The sequence below is a fragment of the Sphaerodactylus townsendi genome, linkage group LG08 (assembly GCF_021028975.2).
Source record: "Sphaerodactylus townsendi isolate TG3544 linkage group LG08, MPM_Stown_v2.3, whole genome shotgun sequence".
Taxonomy (NCBI): Eukaryota; Metazoa; Chordata; class Lepidosauria; order Squamata; family Sphaerodactylidae; genus Sphaerodactylus; species Sphaerodactylus townsendi.
The window spans coordinates 4,944,912-4,961,586 of NC_059432.1; the positions used below are offsets into that span (position 1 = coordinate 4,944,912).

General features: G+C 46.7%; 1 protein-coding gene across 1 annotated transcript in view; it reads right to left on the reverse strand.

The window, feature by feature from the left end:
* The window catches only part of LOC125437836 (fibroblast growth factor receptor 3-like), a 116,190-nt gene that overhangs the window by 61,384 nt on the left and 38,131 nt on the right, over positions 1 to 16,675 (reverse strand). The window contains exon 2 of the mRNA XM_048505849.1: positions 7,671 to 7,934. Within this exon, the coding sequence (XP_048361806.1) occupies positions 7,671 to 7,934 (264 nt within the window). The remainder of the gene's footprint in view (positions 1 to 7,670; positions 7,935 to 16,675) is intronic.

Sequence of the window (16,675 nt, forward strand, 5' to 3'; positions counted from 1 at the left end):
ATATAAGGAAGCAAGGAAATACCTGTTAGCTAATTCTCACAAAATGGCAACCAGGGATACTGAGTGGCTGTAGTGAATTTCGTATCATCTAGAGGTCAGATAAGACTGGGGGCGTTTCCCCACTTGCCACGACCCCCCGTATGCCTTGCATTGCTCTCAGCGAGCGTCATTTCTGGCGCGTGCCCGGGCTTCCCCACGACCCCGCGCTCTGCTTCATCAAAAGGCGCCGTTTGGAAGAGCGCCAGGAATGACACGCGCTGAGGGGGCGCGACAGCGGCAGCGTCAGGGCAGCTGCGTTGTCGCCACCCCTGTAGTGGGGAGTGCCGGGGGACCCCACGCTGCTCTCCTCAAGTAGCTCAGGGTTTAGGTAAGTGGGGAAAGGCCCTGGGTCAGCAAAGTCAGGGGAAATAATTAAGGGTTGTCAAGCCACAGCCAAGTTACAGCAACCCCAAAGGGGTTTTCAAGGCAAGAGATGTTCACAGGTAGTTTGCCATTGCCTGCCTCTGCAAAGCGGACCTCCTCGGTGGTCTCCCCTCCAAGTTCTAACTCAGGCCGACCCTGATTAACTTCTGAGATCTGACAAGATCAAGCTACGCTGGCCTATCTAAATCAGGGCACATGTTTGTGCAAGTATAGATTAAAAAAAACCTTAAAACAAGCAAGGCATACAAATCCATACATAGAATGAAAACCTCAAAAGCTTGAGTAAACACAGGGGGCTCCAAAGGCTCACTATCAAAGAGGTTTCCACGTTCGGGACCCTCCCACTCCCTGAAGAAAAGGCAGCCGGAGGAGGGTCTCCACTGGAGACAGGCCTGCTCGGGAGGCTCGAAACCCACTCCCACATCTGGACGTTTGCTTTGGTGTTACAGAGATTAAACTGCTCCGACAGGCCCTGGCCTGCTCGGATGTCGCCGCTGCGCATCAATGCCTGGGCGCCTCCCTGCCTTCTCTGGTTTCCCCCGTGCAGATGCGGCCCTCCCTGTCATTCCAATGAAGTCATCTCGGCGTGTGCTGGTTTGCGAAGCCCCATCTGCAGTGGTGAAGGCAGCAATCAGCCAGCAGGCCCGGATTAAAAGATCACTCGGCAGAATGTTCCTGGGCAGGGTGATCTCTCTCGCTTGACAGCACAGCTCAACCACCAGGAGAAACATGGTCCCTAGAGTTTATTCCACTCCAAGGCACACTGTTATATTGTGCTCAGGAGGAACAGCCTGCCTGACCTGAGACCTGTGAAACATTGCAAGAGGGGGGATGGAAAAAAGAGAAGCAAGTGCACAGGTGGAGTCATCCATCAGGTTGCCACCCTCCAGGTGGGGTCTGGAGGTTAACCTGGAATTAAGAGTGATTTCCGGATGACAGAGCTCAGTTCCGCTGATTCGGAAGGTGGACTCTATGGGGTTATGTTCCACTGAGGTCCCCCACTTTATCCAAATGCTATCCTCTGCAGGCCGCCCCCCAAAATCTCTAGGAAGTTCCCAACCCAGAACTGCAGACCCTCGGTTTTCGCTGCTTCCTTTCCGCCAGCACCGAGTCATGCTTTCCATTTATTTCTTAATCTGGGACACCAAAAAACAGATATTTGGTGCTGGAGGGAATAGGATCTTCTCCCTATGGCCAATTTACTGACAGTCCCTGGCCCCTCGATGATGCGGCTGGCCTCCACATGGGCCAGGGCCTTTACAGCCCTGGCCCCTGCCTGGTGGAACACTCTTCCTCCAGCTGTTCGGGCCCTGTGGGATCTTGGTGATTTCCACAGGGCCTGCAAGACGGAGTTATTCCGCTGGGCTTTTGGAGTGTCCAGCCGCTGAAAGTGCCCCCCCTTCCATTTTTATGGAATTAGGGTCCATTACCATCTGTTGGACCCACCCTTTCTTTTCTCCTCTCGGGAGGGTTTAAGAGGGATATTGTGGGCATTGTTATGTTATGTATTAATTGCTGCATTTTAATTTACTGTATATACTGGCGTATAAGACTACTTTTGAACCCTGGGAAATCATCTGTAAAGTGTGGGGTCGTCTTATACGCCGGGTACTCTTATATGGCGAGTATATCCCAAACTCTATATTTTAACTGGAAAAGTGGGGGGGGGGGGTTGTCGGCTTATACGCCCAGTCATCTTATACACCGGTATATACGGTATATTATTTAGAGATTAACTTATATTTGATTTTTATGTTTATCTGTCTTTGAATGTTATGTTGTTCACTGCCCAGAGCCCTTCGGGGATTGGGCGGTGTATAAGTTGAAAAAATAAATAAAAATAAAAAATAAATAAATAAAAGTGGCCCAGTATTTCAACCCTTAACAATCTTCTCTGGGCATTGAGACTTCATGCAAGCCAGACTGAATATCTTCCCATCTGCAATGATTACTGGAGGATATGTGACTATTCCTCAAGAAGAAACACTTTTGGCTGTTGCTGACTTCTAGAACCTGAAGCTACCCCTCTCTCCCCGTCCACTGCACGCTCAGCCACGTGCTCAGCCACTGCACGCTCACGCTCCATTGATTTTATCCCCTTCTGCAAGCCCCAACAAGATTGGAGGATCACAGTATTACATTTCTTTTGGCTGATAATAATTCTGATGCTATGCAAAAGTGGCGGAATTTTTAGCTGTCGAGTCTTCCAAAATAGTTTTTCGGGATAATTGTGGTGCTTATTAATTAACTGATTTTTATGGCGATAAAATTATGTTGTCCTTTTTTCAATGCCAATAAAGGTTTTGATTGATTGATTGATTGATTGATTGATATTTCTTTCCCCTTACCTATCAGCTCATCACACGACCTTTCCATAGCTTGGCCAGTCCTCTTCCTACCATACTTAAAGCATCACAGAGGGTATTAGAAGCTATGAATCTAAGCTACATGCCCGTGTGGCATGGGTTCTGTGGAAACAGTATCTCATATGCTGTTGAATTGTCCTTTTTATGAGATAGGTAGGAAGAAGCACATCATCCCCTTCCTGCATGGAAGTGAAGGCATTACAGATAAACAGAAGGTTATATATCTTTTAAACAGCCACAACTACGAGCTGTTGGAAGCGGTGGCTAAATTTTTAAATGGTGTTATTTTAACTCTTCAGAAGTTGTAAAGTTGTAAAGGCTGTTATTATCTTTCTAAGTTAATCTTAAACTATTTATATGCCATTAAAGGTATTCGAAATCGAATCAAATCTAAGCTACAATGGCCACCAGTTTCATTCAAAGTCCCATTCCAGGGACTAGTTATGATCTTGAAATCTATCATGGCTTTGGAAGAACATGTCTCAAAGACCTCCTCATTCCATATGCTTCTGTGTGCGAAGAATAGTTCTCTAACTGCCATCTTCTGACTGGCCCTCACTATTTATTTCTCTCATTTATACCCCATTTGTCTCCCCAGTGGGGATCCAAATAGACTCATTTTTTCTCTTCTCCTCCATTTTTCCTTCCCAACAGCCCTATGATGTAGGACAAGCCCACAGTCATCCAGCAAGCATCCCCGGCACAGCGGGGGCTTGATCGTGGTCTCCCAGGTCTGCACAGAAAGCGCCAAAAGGAGCTGCTTGCAGTGAAAGAACGGCAAGATTGCCAGCTCCCAACACCATTTTGGAGAATTCAGCCAGTTAAAAACTGCCACAAGGGCCCAGGCCATCACAATAACCAATCTTGTCACATTGACAGGAGGCAAAAAAGCACAGGAAAGAAAAATGAGGCCGCCTGTCCACACCACGACACAGACCCAATCTCATGCTACCCCACTGAAGCCCCTCCCCAAATTCTGCCTCAGTTCCATCCCTAACATCTCCAGGGATTCCTCAACCTGTGGACCCTACTACAGCCCTAACAACCTCAGCTCACAGCAACGGAGCCATACTCAATTCAATAAGCCTTTATTGGCATATACACAATAGTATAAAAATACAGTTCCAGTTAAAAAGTGAATAGTCAAAAACTTCGCGTTTGTCATACATTCAGTTTACAAACTTCTGACAAAAACTTTGCCACTGTAAGGCAACAATGAAAATCCTGACAATTTAAAAGCATAACTACTTTATCTGATTCAGTATAATCAATCCTAGAGTCTATAGCTTGGGAACTGAGCCATACACCTACAAGGGCAAAGAAATGTTGCACAGTGATTTGGAAACAAATATTAAAACTTCAACTGAGTTTACTTAGCGTGCTCTAATAATTTTATTTTCTTTTTAGAAAAACTGGGCTAAGCTACACAGATGATTTCTCATAAGCAACCCACCGCTAAAATAATTTTGCTCAGAGAATCGACAGCCCTACTTGGCAGAAGGGAATTTTCATAGTCTATTTTTCATCTTGCCAAGGGCCAAACACGTTCAATTCCAGCAGGACTTCAAATGAAACTACAAGCAGGTTCTTGTTTATTTCCCCTGCAACTACCTGGACTCAATATATTGTTGTAACATGAAAATGTCTTCAGGTATTTTTGCTGTTCCATCTCTGAATTTTCTTCTTCTCTTATGAAGTGCCTAAAATTCAGATTTCTTTAGTAACCACAAATGAACACAACATTCCAGACCAGGGCTGGGTACTGAAGACATGTAATATGCAGCGATATATTATTTTTGGTGTCCATTTCTCCATTTTGCTTTACACTGCATGATGTGAGAGCCAAACTAAACGTGACACTGTTTAGAAACCGTTGTCATTTTTTGAAAACTGCCACAAGGAGCCGATCCAGATCAGTACAGGATGGTCCCAGGAGGTCTTGTCCTGCCCTTGTACCTTTTCAAGTGCCAGAAAGGTATGGAGGAGGGAGAAGAGCACCTGGTACACCATCCAGATTTGGCCCTAGAAACAATGTTTACAGAACTACAAGGGCAAGAAGATGATGAAGAGGAAGAAGAAGAGGAGGAGGAGTTTGGATTCATACCCCACCTTTCTCTCTTGCAAGGAGGCTCAAGGCAGTTTACAAACTCCTTCCCTTCCTCTCCCCAAAACAGACCCCCTTGTGAGGTCAGTGGGGCTGAGATAGTTTGGAGAGAACTGTGACTCGCCCAAGGTAACCCAGAAGCTTTCATATAGAGGAATGGGGAAACAAACCTGGTTCACCAGATTAGAGTCCACTGCTCAGCTGGAGGAGTGGGGAATCAAACCCAGTTGACCAGATAAGAGTCCACCACTCATGTAGAAGAGCGGGAAATCAAACTTGGTTCTCCGGACTAGAGCCCACTGCACTTGGTAGCTGCCACATTTAGGTGGGCTATGGTGCCACTGGACAGAGAGAAGATATTTCTGTAAAGCTATTTTCAGATGAGCCTTTACTTTTCCATCTGAAATGTACTGATTTGGAAATTAAGTTCCCTTGACCTCAACAGGGGATACTAAAGCACAGATGCTACTCAATTATATACCTTTACTTAGGCATTAATAGCCTACTATATTCTCTAAGATTAAAAATTATTCTCCTGAACTTTGGCTATTATTCATTGGCTTTATTTATACCCTGCTGCTCTTCTCTCCTTCATTCATTCTCACAACAAGTCTGTAAGGTAGCTTAGGCTGAGCGTGTTTGACCCAGCGAACTTCCACGGCAGAAGAAGGAATCTGAACTTGGGTCTCACAGATTCCACTCTGATACTTTAGCCGTCATGCTCTGATCGCTCTGGAGACGTTTGGTCTCTGCTGTGTCCAAGAAAAAGCCACCTGGGTCGGCACAGGCTTATCAAGCATAAGAATGAATCAGGGAGCGCAGAGCGTTTTCCCCATGGCTAATATATCCTGGGATAAGGAAGTGAACCATCCCGGTTTGGCCATGAATTACGCATGACCAGAGGTGGGATCCAGCAGGTTCTCACCAGTTCCCGAGAGTGGGTTACTAATTATTTGTGTGTGCCGAGAGGGGGTTACTATTTGGGTCCGCTTTTCCATCTCCACACCCTCGCCTCCCCGAGAGGCATCCTGCCTTTGAACGTGAAGGTTCCATATAGCAATTGCGACTAATAATGTAACTCCCTGAACTGGGTTAATCCCTTCCAGGTACTGCAATTCATGGATTCTCAGCCTTTCGTACCTTTTATCTCACCAGTCTCTATCAAAGAACCTGTGTGTTTCACCATTGCTGTGTTCAGATTTGTGAGTTGGGTGATGATGATTTAGATGATGTGATGATGATTTAGAAATGACCTGGTGCAAAAAAAATTTGGGGGTCGTGGTGGGGTGGCTGCCAATGTGGGGGGGATCCAACTCAGGTTTTGCCCAGGGCTCAGGTTTGCCTAGGTACGCCTCTGCCCCCTTTGCTGAGGGGGGGCTGGTGAGGGAACCTGTTACTAAAATTTTTGGATCCCACCACTGCACATGACTTCCGGGCCTAAATCGGGCCCACCTCACGAGATATGCCTTATCACCTTTCAAAAAATGATAAAATTGGCGGGTTTTTTTAAAAAGTGCGCGCCGATCCCATGCCCATGCAAACACTGCGGGAGACAGGCCGGTTTATTTTTCCCACCTCGCAGGCTGCAGCCAATCAGAATGCTGGAAAAACTGGACAGTTCGCGCATGCGCGGCATCGCCAGCAAGGAAAATGAAAGTAAACTGGGGGCCATGCGTAATCACCTGGAGTTGTTCCTCAGGCCTGAACGTGCTGCTGGGCTGCCGTGCGGAGGGAGGAACTGAGATGGAAACATCCCAGTATGCATGATCCCGGTTTTCCGTCCAGAAAACGCCCAGATGTTTTGTCCGTCCAGAAAACGCCCAGGCCTATTTGAAAATCTTGCTAAACAAGAGAGATTTCAAGGCAGCCACAGCCTCTTTCCTATTTGCTGGCCTTCTAGTACAGTGATGGCAAACCTTTGGCACTCCAGACGTTATGGACTACAATTCCCATCAGCCCCTGCCAGCACGGCCAATTGGCCATGCTGGCAGGGGTTGATGGGAATTGTAGTCCATAACATCTGGAGTGCCAAAGGTTCGCCACCACGGTTCTAGTACAATCCCCCCCCCCCACCTGCTGCATGTGTGCACCAGAAGTGACTTCATCAAATCCTCACAAGCAAGACCCATGGAGTTTTGTCCAGGCTGCTGGTAAGGGTGGTATCCTTATACAAAATGGATGCCACCATTCTGGGTGGTATCCAGGCTCCACCTGGAAGCTGACAACCCTACCCTAAACTCAGGTGTCTCACACAGCTGCCCTGCTTTGTGTGGGGGTAGCTTTCCTAAATTTACTCCCCTCACAACCCGTGCTTAACTTGTTACTACATGAACTCCTGTTGACCAGTAACAAAAATATTGATTAAAGTTATCTAATTTCCAAGCCAAGTTTAGTTCTGAGCACATTTTGACATGGAAAGAGGGCACGCTTGTGAATTAAATGGTGAAGGAGTGTCACCACAAAATGGCTGCCATGAGTGCTGGGACCAATCACAAAATACGAGAAGGAGCCAAGCCAAGCCAAGCATCCTTTTATGATGCAGACAACCATTTTCCAATGGGCCCTCATGTGGATACAGAGTTGACGACTCTCTTGAAGGAATGTCCCGTTCTAAAGCGGTGGAGGATTGGCTTTTTGGTTTCCTGAAAAAGGAAGTGAGCACTAGGAAACATATTGGTAGACAACCAGGCGAGGGCGGATGGGGGTCATTGATTAGATTTTTACAACAACACAGATAACAGTGAAGAAACAATAAATGTAATTCTCGTGGGACTTACCAGTTACCCTAACTGTGAAGTTCCTCAGCATTTCAAGGGAGTGCCTCATCTTACAACTATACAGGCCTGCGTCATCGTAGGACACATTGATAATCCTCAACAGTTTCTGACCAACATGAGTTCGGTTAGTAGGCGATATCACAATGCCATCTTTATACCAGGAGACAGACACAGAAGACCCAGGAACGTTACAAGGAAGCTCAATGGTATCTCCATTTCCAAACACCAGTTCTTCAAGGAAATCCGGTTCAGTTCGTAAGTAATCTATGAAGGGAGGAAATGAAGAAGGCATTTACTTATTTATTCCAGCATGGTTTTTCTCATGAAGAACTCAAAGCAGGCCACAATAAAAACACAAGGCATATTTGCAATAGTTTGAAAATCAATCCAAAACACCAGAACAATGATCCATAAGACGAGACAGATTCAACCTTGCTAAATGAGGAAATAAGATTTTTAGCTGGCACCTGGAACACCGTAGAGGTCATTACTGGATTTTTCGGGGTGCGAAGGCAAATTTTACACATATGTTATGGAGAGGTAATAGAGCCAAAGGATAATGGGAAATGTTTTCTAGAGCTGTTTCTCAAGGAACAGGCAAAGAGTGACCTTTTTCTCCTAAATGCTTGCTGTTGAATTACGTAGGGCGTTTTCCCACTTACCTTTTGCTGCGCGCAAGTAGCGCGGGGTCCCCCGCACCTCCCCACTACAGGGGCGGCGACAACGCAGCCGCCCCGACGCTGCTGCTGTTGCGCCTCCTCAGCGTGCGTTTTTCCAGGCGCTCTTTGCAACAGCACCTTTTGATAACCCCGCGCAGAGCGCTGAGTCGTGGGGAAGCCGGGGCGCGCGCCTGGAAGGACGCGCGCTGAGAGAAGCGCATAGCAAAGCAGAGGCGAGGTAGGTGGGAAAACGCCCGTAGACTTTTCTTTCCAAAGATACTCAAGAATGCCTTTTAAACGTCATAACCTATGTAAAATTAGTCCTCGCTAGACAGCTTAACTACAGCTACCACAGTCCATAAGCACTTTATATTCCGCCAACAACAGTTGTCTGCTTGAAAATCATTTCTTCTCAGAGAATGAACATTTCCAACAGACACATTCCAACAGCAATATACTCTAAGAGATGTCATCACAATTATCTGAGCAGGCAAAAAAGAGAGGAAAACAAACATCTCAGTACATCAGTGCCTAAACTGAAAAAATGCAAAGTGATGAAAAGAAGGTTTAAAGCCCAAAAGAAAAGAGAACAGGAAAACTCTGAGAAGGGTATACTTCTGAACAGTGGTGGGATCCAAAAATTTTAGTAACAGGTTCCCATGGTGGTGGGATTCAAACAGTGGCGTAGCGCCAATGGGGCGGGGCACGACGGGGGCAGGCACAACGGGGGCGGGGCATTAATAATTTCTCTTTTACTGTAAAAAACTCTTACTGTAAAAAAAAGTTCCTAATTTCCAGCTGGTATCTTTCTGTCCATAATTTAAACTCATTATAGCAAGTCCTATCGTCTACTGCCAACAGAAACAACTCCTCTAATTGACTGCCTGTCAAATACTTAATACTTTCAAATACTTCATTTTGTTTCTAGAAATCAAAAGAAGGATACTTTCCTTAAACAAGGAACTTTACCATATTACTAAAACATGTTTTTGAAACAGCCCAACAGGGAGAATTATCCCGTTTTCTACCTTCGCTAACCAGCAACATAGGAAACAACAGGACTTGATGATTTTTGGACCTAATGGAATTTCTAATGGAAAAGCGGACCCAATTAGTAACCCCCTCTCGGCACACACAAATAATTAGTAACCCACTCTTGGGAACTGGTGAGAACCTGCTGGATCCCACCTCTGCTTCTGAAGTCATAGAATTTTAGTTCAGCAACCTTCCAATCTTCCCTCAGCCTGTGGAAGCTGTTATCCACATACAACTAGAGGCAAGCAGCTTACAGAGGCCTTGGAAAAGGAACATAATTCCCAATAAAGAGTGGTTGGTGAAATGAAAGGAATGTGTACAGTAACTGGTATATTGCATGGTAAAGTTTGATAAGTGAATAAGCCAGTTATCCTAACTGGAATGGTGTATTCAGTTTGACAGCGCCCATATGTTTTGTGTATAGAAATAAAGAAGAACACGCAAAGTTTTGTATCCAACTTTCTTTTTGCTAAATAAAATTTGCAGGCTCTTCCCTTAGTAGCCAACTGCCTTGATGCAGATGATGAGACGCAGGCCTCCGCTGAAGTTTCTAATTATGGGTTGTGTTCATGTGGTAGAGGCCGACTCTCAAAATGTTTAGGGCTACAGAAGGAAGAACAAGCAATTTTCAGTGATGCCTGGAAATAAATGGGAAGCCAGTGGAACTTCATCAAAACTTACAAGACACATTCCTAATCACGTATTCCAACTGGCAGTCTTCAAAAACAGCCCCGCACAATCTATGCTGCCGTAGTCCAGACAGGATATAGTCAGATACCCATAGCCAGATCTTGCTTTCCAGGTTAATGATGCTGCACTCCCCAGAGCTGAGCCCCATATTGGTATACTTGGATCTAAAAACATGTCCAAGAGGCAAACCTGCTCCTTCAAGGGAAATGCAACTCCCCTCTAGAACAAGGAACATCACCTTCCCTGATTTGGCACTGTTGACCAACAGCTCCTTAGTCATCACCTGGAATGTATTTTTATACAAGCCCCCTCCCCCGAGCAACTACATCCGGCAAAATCAGGCGCACGTGTGAAAATCAAGGTGGGGGGACCCCCTCCAGTCTCCCGTTGTCGTAAGAGAAGGCCTGGTCGGGATCCATCTAATCAGGTAATCTGGATGGGCAGGAACTAGAATAGAATAGAATAGAATAGAATAGAATAGAATAGAATAGAATAGAATAGAATAGAATAGAATAGAATAGAATAGAATCTTTATTGGCCAAGTGTGATTGGACACACAAGGAATTTGTCTCCGGTGCATATGCTCTCAGTGTACATAAAAGAAAAAGGACCACTAAACCTTAAATATCAGTATGCCAGTTCCAAGAAAACCCAATAATGTCATATGGTAGTTCTAGGAATTGCCAGAAACTGTATACGAAAACCCAGTTTTTCCAGAAGTGACATAGGTAGATTCTAGACAGCATAAATATAAAATCTTTAGGACATTATAAAAATATCCACTTGGAGATTCACAATAAACACCCTGTGAGGTGGGTGGGACTGAGAGAGCTCAGAAGAACTGTGACTATCCCAAGGTCACCCAGCTGGCGTGTGTTGGGAGTGCACAGGCTAATCTGAATTCCCCAGATAAGCCTCCACAGCTCAAGCGGCAGAGCGGGGAATCAAACCCGGTTCCTCCAGATTGGAATGCACCTGCTCTTAACCACTACGCCACTGCTGCTCAGAGGAGATGTCTGAGGGGGGATATGATTGAAGCCTATAAAATTATGCATGGGGTAGAAAATGTTAACAGAGAGAAATTTTTCTCTCTTTCTCACCATACTAAAACCAGGGGGCATACATTGAAAATGCTGGGGGGAAGAATTAGGATTAATAAAAGCAAACATTTCTTCATGCAACGTGTGATCGGTGTTTGGAATATGCTGCCACAGGAGGTGGTGATGGCCACTAAGCTGGATAGCTTCAAGAGGGGCTTGGACAGATTGATGGAGGAGAAGTTGAACTATGGCTACCAATCTTGATCCTCCCTGATCTGAGATTGCAAATGCCTTAACAGACCAGGTGCTCGGGAGCAGCAGCAACAGCAGAAGGCCATTGCTTTCACATCCTGCATGTGAGCTCCCAAAGGCACCCAGTGGGCCACTGTGAGTAGCAAAGTGCTGGACTAGATGAACTCTGGTCTGATCCAGCAGGCTCTTTCTTATGTTCTTATCCCCCCACCCCCACACACACACACAAATCTCCTGGAAACCCTAATAGAACATCATACCCTTGAACCCCATGAAGACATCAGTTCTAGGAAGACTCTCTTATACTATGCAAAAGGTTGGTTGTGATAGTGGTGGGGATATAAAACACCATTATCTGAGGGCTGCACTGTGACAGGGGAGATGCTACTGCAAAAAGTCCAAAGAAGAAGTGATGCTCAGAAACCGGAATTACTGTAACACTAAGAGAACAGGGAACTTTTCTCATACACACTCCACCTCTTGGACTAAATCTTCAGCCCCGAGTATTTTGCTGCACAATGGGGGTGGGGGGTGGGGCACAGCCTTATAACAAACGTAATGAACTCAATTTTGCCTTGCCCCCTAATTAAAAGTGGAAACCCCCCCCCCCCCCGACCTCCAGAGCCAAACTACAGGCTGAACGAGGGACACAAACCGGGGGTGGCCAAAAAAGCTCCCGCTCTGTCCAAAACTGGCGTTCAGCTTTCAGCTCACACCCACCTTCATTGTCATTCCAAGGACAACCAACCTAGATTCAAAGCAACGTTTTCCCTCCAGTAAAAACATCGATTTCATTGTCTTGAACAGCGGACTTATCCCTCCCTCCCAGTGCAAGGTTCAAAATCCTGGCCCGAAAGTTCTTCTCATTTTCCAATCCTTTAAAAAAAAAAAAACCCAAACCAAGAGTACATGGAAAACCACTACCAAACTGTAGGCTAACTTTCTTGCTTCATGTATGCCGGCCCGCAGGTGGTCCTTTTCTTTTCAGGTATATTTTCAGACTCATTTTTTTTCCCTTAAGCAAAGATTTGTGTTAAGAGAAGAGCCTTGCTAAGGAAACAGTGCTGCTCCTCGAGTATGTTTGAAGAACCCATGGCTATATTTAAATAAACTGCAGATACCCCTCAACAGAACATGGTTTTTAAAGTATAAAATAATAATAGATGTTTTTAACTGGAAATTTATCCCCTCCCACCCCCACACACACACACACAATCTCTGCACAAAGACACACACACACAAATTCCCCTGCTGGCAACTTGCTGTGACAATGACCGACGTCTTGCAGAGAGAGCCAACTCTTCTGGCTGGAGAAGTTTGGATGGGTCCACTTCAAAAACACCCCCAGTTGGCAGCTCCATATCCAGGACGCTGAGAAGAGACGACTCCTTGGCAGACCCGGCATAAAGAACCGGGATTCTATTCACCAGTTTTACAACGAAAAGGGGGAAGGGGGAAGGACTTTTCAGACGGGACTTGGCTGGAGACTTGGCTTGGCAACAGGTGAACAGGGGGGTGCCCAACACATGCTGCCCCCCTCCCGAGCGAAGGCCCTGTGTCTTGCTTGAATGGCCCAAAATGCCCCTCACCCCTGCCCAATTCTGGAACGGTGCATCAGATACTGAGACGTCTGCCATTACCCTCCTCCCAGCTGCTACGGCTGCCGTGTCACTTTGCTCTCTCTGACTCTGACTTTGCACCAGGATAGCAGCTGCAGACACCTGAACACGTGAAGCTGCCTCCGAGGGATGATGACCCTGGATCCCTCGAGGTCAGTATTGTCTGCTCAGACTGGCAGCAGCAACAAGGGCTGACAATCTCCTTGCCCTTCCCCCCTCACAACAAACACCCTGTGAGGTAGGTGGGGCTGAGAGAGCTCCGAGAAGCTGTGACTAGCCCAAGGTCACCCAGCTGGCGTGTGTGGGAGTGCACAGGCTAATCTGAATTCCCCAGATCAGCCGCCACAACTCAAGCGGCAGAGCTGGGAATCAAACCCGGTTCCTCCAGATCAGAGTGCACCTGCTCTTAGCCACTACGCCACTGCTGCTCCTGTTCATGGACTACAATTCCCATGGACTACAATTCCCATGGCCATGCTGGCAGGGGCTGATGGGAATTGTAGTCCATGAACATCTGGAGAGCCGCAGGTTGCAGACCCCTGCACTAACTACACACCTTCCCCCATGTGCTTCATACATAAACACACACGAAGCTGCGTACACTGACTCAGACCACGGGTCCATCGAACTCAGTATTGTCCACTCGGGCCGGCAGCAGCTCTCCAGGGCTTCAGGCTGAGGTCTTTCCCATAACCTCCTGCCCGATGTTTTAACTGGAGGTGCTGGGGATTGAACCCGGGGCCTTCTGAATGGCAGGGAGATGCTCTACCCCTGAGCCACAGCCCCTCTGACATCCACATCAGACATTCAGAGTGGAGCCACTATCACAGCACACCCCCATGCTGGTAGCACAGGACTCAGCAACGCAACAGAAGAACAGTTGTGGCCTCACATGTAAAATACTGGTTGAAAGGTCAACTTGTAGGATTTGTGGTTTCAAGGACAGCAGCCTCCCAAACTGCTGTTTAACGTTCTGATATTTTCTTAAAACCTTTTATTGTTAATATGTTATGATGTATGTACTGGGAAATGTTTTACTTTTCATGGAATCATCAAGTTGGAAGAGACCACAAGGGCCATCCAGTCCTACCCTCTGCTATGCAGGAACACACAGTCAAAGCACTCCAGAAAGAAGGCCAACCAGACTTTGTTTAGAAACCACCCAAAGGCGACTCCACCACACTCGGAGGCAGCAGATGCCACTTTCAAACAACCCTCAGGAAGTTCTTCCTAATGTTTAGATGGGATCTCCTTTCCTGTGCCTTGAATTCACGACTCCTTGTCCTAGTCTCTGGAGCAGCAGAAAACAAGCTTGCTCCCTCTTCACCATGGCATCCCTTCAAATATTGAAACATGGCTATCATGTCACCTCTTAACCTCTCTTCTCCAGACTAAACATCCCCAGCTCCCTAAGTCTCTCCTTGTAGGGCAGGGGTCTGCAACCTGTGGCTCTCCAGATGTTCATGGACTACAATTCCCATCAGCCTCTGCCAACATGGCAAATCTGGAGAGCCACAGGTTGCAGACCCCTGTTGTAGGGCATGGATTCCAGACCTTTTATGATTCTGGTCATCGTTCTCTGGACCCGCTCCAGCTTGTCAATATCCTTCTTGAATTGCAGTGCCCAGAACTGGACACAGTATTCCAGGTGAGGTCTGACCCATGCAGAATAGAGTGGTACTGTGACATCCTTTGGTCTAGACATTATACTCTTATTGATGCAGCCCAGAATTGCATTGGCTTTCTTAGTTGCCGCATCACACTGCTGACTCAGCTTCTGGTCTATTAAGACTCCCAGATCCCTTTCATATGTACTGTTGTCAAGCCAGGTGTCACCCATCTTATAGCCGTGCATTTCATTATATCTCCCTGTTGAAGTTCATTTTGTTAGTTTTGGGCCCAGCTGCCTAATCTGACCAGGTCCTTTTGAATTCTGACCCTGTGCTTTGGGGTATTAGCTATCCCTTTTAATTTTGTGTCAGCTGTAAATTTCATTAGGATGGCCTCTAGTCCATCATCCAAGTCATTGATAGAAATATTGAATAGCACTGGGCCCAGGGCAGAACCGTGCGGCACCCAACCAGTCAATTCTCTCCAGGATGAAGATGAGCCACTGGGTTTGGTTGGTCAACCAGTTACAAATCCACCTAACAGCGGCATTGTCTAGCCCACATTTTACTAACTTGTTTGCAAGATTATCATTGGTCACTTTGGGCCACTCCCCACTCACCATAAGCCGTGGGGTCACCTCTTTAAAAGACACGAGGAGGATGGACGTTCCCCACGTCACCAGCGCCCACTGCGCAGCTGCCCTTAATTTGCCGCTCTCCCACCTCCTTGTCGCGTGGCAAATTAGGTCCTCTGCAAAGAGCAACATTTTCAAAAACCCCGCAGGTGCCGCAGGGGGGTGGGGAACCTCGGCTGTTTACGCGCGGCTGATTCGCTCTGACGCGCAGCTTCCGGCCAATCAAGAAACAGGAACAGCCATTTTGTTTAGGGAGGTTGTCCCCGTCAGAAAGTGCTCGGAAATTGAGACGTGTGCACAACAAGACGTGCCAACATTGCTCTTTTTTGCTCGAGCTCCACGGTTTTGCAGCTTGGCAAAGTGCCGCTGAGCACAGGGTTATCGGCGGTGTAAACCGAAACCGATTTTTACTTTCGTTTTTCTGCCCAAGCAATTTGCAATGGGTAGTGACGTCAGCATGTGCAGACGTCTCAAAACAATGCGTTCAGCTTATCCAAACCAACTTTTCGGGTCAGCCAATCAAAATGGAGCCCCACCTTCGGCTGGCTGCAACTCCCACGTGTAAATGACGCACACACGTGCCAGCCAATCAGAACGCTCGATTGCCTCTTTGACTCTTGATGTGGAACCCCGCACTATTTCCTGAATGGAAAATGAGTGGGGAACAAATGTCTCCGTGGTCAAAAGCCACGGAGGCTTTTCTACGAGGGGTCGCTGCGGGGTTGCACTCAGACGAGGTAAGTGGGGAGTGGCCCTTTGTCAAAGGCCTCACTGAAATCAAGGTCTGCCGCACCCACAGTATTCCCTTACTTTACCAAGCTTGTCACTCCGTCAAAAAAAGAGATAAGATTAGTCTGGCATGACTTGCTTTTCAGAAATCCATCTTGACTTTTATTCATCACAGCATTCCCTTTTAAGTGCTCACAGACTGTCTGCTAAAAGATCTGCTCTAGAATCTTGGGCCAGTCACATATTATCAGCCTGGTCTACCTCACAGGGTTGTTGGGACAATAAAGCAAAGAAGTGAAGAATGTAAGGTGCCTTGGGTCCCTGAAAGGTAAGGGATAAATGAAGTAAATAAAAATAAAGTAAATAGCTGAGGTTTCACAACAGCAACCAATAACAGCAACTCACATGAGTAAAACAATGAAGTCTCGTTCTTCGCTCTTCTATGGCTAGTATTTTATTGCCAGATTCAAGTCCACTAGTTCCTCAGTGACTAGCCAGTGGTGGCGAACCTTTGGCACTCCAGATGTTCATGGACTACAATTCCCATCAGCCCCTGCCAGCATGGCCAATCTGGAGAGCCACAGGTTGCAGACCCCTGTTATAGGGTATGGATTCCAGACCTTTTATGATTTTGATCATCGTTCTCTGGACCCGCTCCAGCTTGTCAATATCCTTCTTGAATTACAGTGACCAGAATGGGACACAGTATTCCAGGTGAGGCCAATTGGCCATGCTG